This window comes from Erigeron canadensis, chromosome 6 (assembly GCF_010389155.1).
Source record: "Erigeron canadensis isolate Cc75 chromosome 6, C_canadensis_v1, whole genome shotgun sequence".
In the NCBI taxonomy this organism is placed as follows: domain Eukaryota; kingdom Viridiplantae; phylum Streptophyta; class Magnoliopsida; order Asterales; family Asteraceae; genus Erigeron; species Erigeron canadensis.
In genome coordinates, this window is record NC_057766.1 from 13,565,376 (window position 1) to 13,569,043 (window position 3,668).

Sequence of the window (3,668 nt, forward strand, 5' to 3'; positions counted from 1 at the left end):
GGGACCCAGTAGCGCCGCAAGCTGCTTTCCTCGCGCCACAAGATGTTCAAACAAAGGTTTCTGACCACCAAGCCATCAACTAGCGGCACACGATAAACACACCTCGCGCCACGACCTTCTGTTGTCAGATTTATGACTTTTTAACACATCACAAACCGGTTCATCCAAAGTCATTTGTCACCTGTAAATCTCAACGGAAACACAAAAATAGAACAAAACTACATAAAGAAAATAAACAAACAATTATAAAACTCACGGGTTGCCTCTCGAGAAGTGCTTTATTTATTAACGAGTCATTAGCTTGACTCGATCAATCCTCATTCTTTAAACGAAAAGTTGGAGCTCCTCGATAAAGGCTCCCTCCCCAACTTCTTCCTCATGGTAGAGTTTTAATCGGTGTCCATTAACAATGAACGAACTTCCATTTTCTCGATACAATTCCACACATCCCGAGGAATATACATGTTTGATAACAAATGGACCACATATCCCGAGGATTTTGAACTTCGAGAGAAACAAAAACACCTTATCTCCCGCCTTGAAATCTTTTCTCTTGAGCTTCCTATCGTGCCAAACTTTTGTTCTTTCTTTATACAACAACGAATTGTCGTAGGCACCATGTCTAAGCTCATCTAACTCATGTTGTAACATCCTATTTTCACCGGCTTCGATCAAGTCCATGTTGCATTGCTTTAAGGCCCAATACACCTTATGCTCAATTTCTACCGACAAATGGCAAGTCTTGCCATAAAGAAGTCGGTATGGTGTGGTGCCGATACGAGTCTTGAAAGCGGTTCGAATTGCCCATAGGGCATCATCTAACTTCTTTGACCATGATTTAGGGTTTCCATCAACGGTCTTCTCCAATATTCTCTTTAAAGCACGATTCATGTTCTCAACTTGCCCACTAGTTTGCGGGTGATATGAAGTTGAGAACCGATGTGTGACCCCATATCTCCTCAAAACTTTCTCCAATTGGTGGTTGGCAAAATGAGTGCCCAGTCACTTATCAAAGCTCTTGGCATACCGAATCGGCTAAACAAAGCCTTCAACAAATCAATCACAACCTTGCCATCATTGGTGGGCAAGGCTTTTGCTTCAGCCCACTTCGAGACATAGTCAACCACAACCAAAATATAGAGACACTTGTTGGATGGCAGAAACGGGCCCATGAAGTCAATACCCCATACATCAAAAACTTCACAAACTTGAATAGATTGTTGGGGCATTTCATCTCTTCTCGTGATAGTTCCTTGCCTTTGACATGCGATGCATGTCTCCACTAGCATTTGAGCCTCCTTGAAGATGGTGGGCCAATAGAATCCCGCATCAAACACTTTCTTTCCCGTCACCGATGGCCCATAATGCCCACCGGTAGGACCATAGTGGCATTCATCCAAAATTCTCGTAGTCCCACCACCCCACATGCATCTTCTTATCATACCATCCGCACACACTTTGAACAAATAAGGATCTTCCCAAAAATAATGCTTGATTTCGGAGAAAAATTTCTTTTTTTGTTGAGAAGTCCATCCTTTGGGCAAAATTCTTGCACACAAATAGTTAGCAATATCGGCATACCATGGTGCTTCTCCATCCTCCACCTGCATCAAAAACTCATCGGGAAAATAATCATTAATTTCATGCTCCTTCAACTCCTTACGGTGAGGGTTTTCGAGCCTACTCAAGTGGTTGGCGGCAACATTTTCAGCCCCACTTTTGTCTTTGATTTCAATATCAAATTCTTGCAAAAGCAAGACCCATCTAAGCAAGCGGGGTTTAGCATCTTGCTTCGTGAACAAGTATTTCAAAGCCGAATGATCGGTTAACACAATGGTCTTATTCAATACCATGTAAAGTCTAAACTTATCAAAGGCATAAACCACCGCCAACAATTCCTTCTCGGTTACGGTGTAGTTTTGTTGGGCAGGGTTTAGGGTTTTGCTAGCAAAGTAGATTGGACGAAAGTGCTTCTCATCCCTTTGGCCAAGAACGGCCCCCAAAGCATAATCACTAGCATAACACATAAGTTCAAAGGGTAAAGACCAATTCGGTGAAGTCATTATCGAAGCATTTGTCAATTTGTCTTTCAAAAGAGAAAAAGCATTTAGACATTCATCATTAAACTCAAAATCAACGTCTTTTTCCAACAATCTAGTTATAGGCCGTGTGATTTTTCAAAAATCTTTGATGGACCGCCGGTAAAACCCGGCATGACCTAGAAAACTTCTTATCGACTTCACATTGGTGAGTGGAGGCAATTTAGTCATGAAATCAATTTTGGCTTTGTCAACCTTAAGTCCCGCCCTTGACACCTTGTGACCCAAAACTATACCCTCTTTGACCATAAAATGACATTTTTCCCAATTAACCACCAAGTGTGCTTTCTCACATCTAGCAAGCATTTTGTCCAAATTAGCCAAACAACTATCAAATGAGTTATCAAATACCGAAAAATCATCCAAGAAAACTTCCATGGAGGTTTCAATCATATCTTGAAAAATTGCCAACATGCATCTTTGAAAAGTACCCGGTGCATTACATAAACCAAAAGGCATGTGGCTATAAGCATATGTTCCAAAAGGGCAAGTGAAAGTTGTTTTCTCTTGATCATTAGGATCAATGGGTATTTGGAAGTACCCGAAAAAACCATCTAGAAAACAAAAGAATTCATTACCCGCCAACCTTTCTAGCATTTGATCCATGAAGGGTAAAGGAAAATGGTCCTTTTTGGTGGCCTCATTCAATTTTCGGTAATCAATACAAACTCTCCAACCGGTGACCGTCCTAGTTGGGACCAGTTCATTTTTCTCATTCGTGACTACGGTCATCCCTCCCTTCTTTGGTACACAATGTACCGGGCTAACGCATGGACTATCCAATATTGGAAAAATTATACCCGCATCAAGTAGCTTAACAATCTTTTTTTTCACAACATCCTTCATGTTAGGATTAAGCCTTCTTCGCCTTTGAATTACCGGTTTCACATTTTCAATTAAATTGATTTTGTGTTTGCAAAAATCGGGGCTTATCCCGGGTATATCGGATGTCTTCCAAGCAAAGGCCTTTTTATGGGCCTTTAGAATGGACATGAGTCTAGCATTCTCCTCACCCGAAAGTGATGAGGAGATAACAACGGGAAGTAGAGATGTACCTTCCAAGAATGTATACTCCAAGTGATTGGGCAATGGCTTTAGTTCTAAATCCGTTGAAGGCATGTCAATGGAAGTCGGTAACTTGCCACTTGGAATTACCTCAATTTCTTCAAATCCCTCATCTTCCAATGGGGCGTCATCCATGCTTAGCACCAAAATCTCTTCAATCTCTTCGACTTGGTCACTAGTGACATCTCCTTCTCCAATGCTTGCCATTCTCTCATCGCTTTCTTCACCATCAACTCCTACAAGCTCCAATTTCTCCAACTCGACCGCATCATCTATAACATCAATTCTAAAACAAGTGTCATCGGAAGAATAAGAATGTTTCAAAGCTTTTTCAATTTTAAACACAATACGGTCTTCCCCGACACCCAAGGAAATTTCCTTGTCCTTTACCCGAATAATAGCATCCGCAGTGTATAAAAATGGTCGGCCCAAAATGAGAGGCACCTTGGTGTCCTCCTCCATTTCCAAAATTACAAAATCAACTAAAAAGACAAATTGGCCTAC

General features: G+C 41.3%; 1 protein-coding gene across 1 annotated transcript; it reads right to left on the reverse strand.

Moving 5' to 3' along the window:
• Positions 1-324: 324 nt before the first annotated feature.
• LOC122604328 lies at positions 325-891 on the reverse strand. Its single transcript, XM_043777217.1, has one exon. The coding sequence runs from the start codon at positions 889-891 to the stop codon at positions 325-327; it is 567 nt and encodes a 188-aa protein (XP_043633152.1).
• Positions 892-3,668: the final 2,777 nt, after the last annotated feature.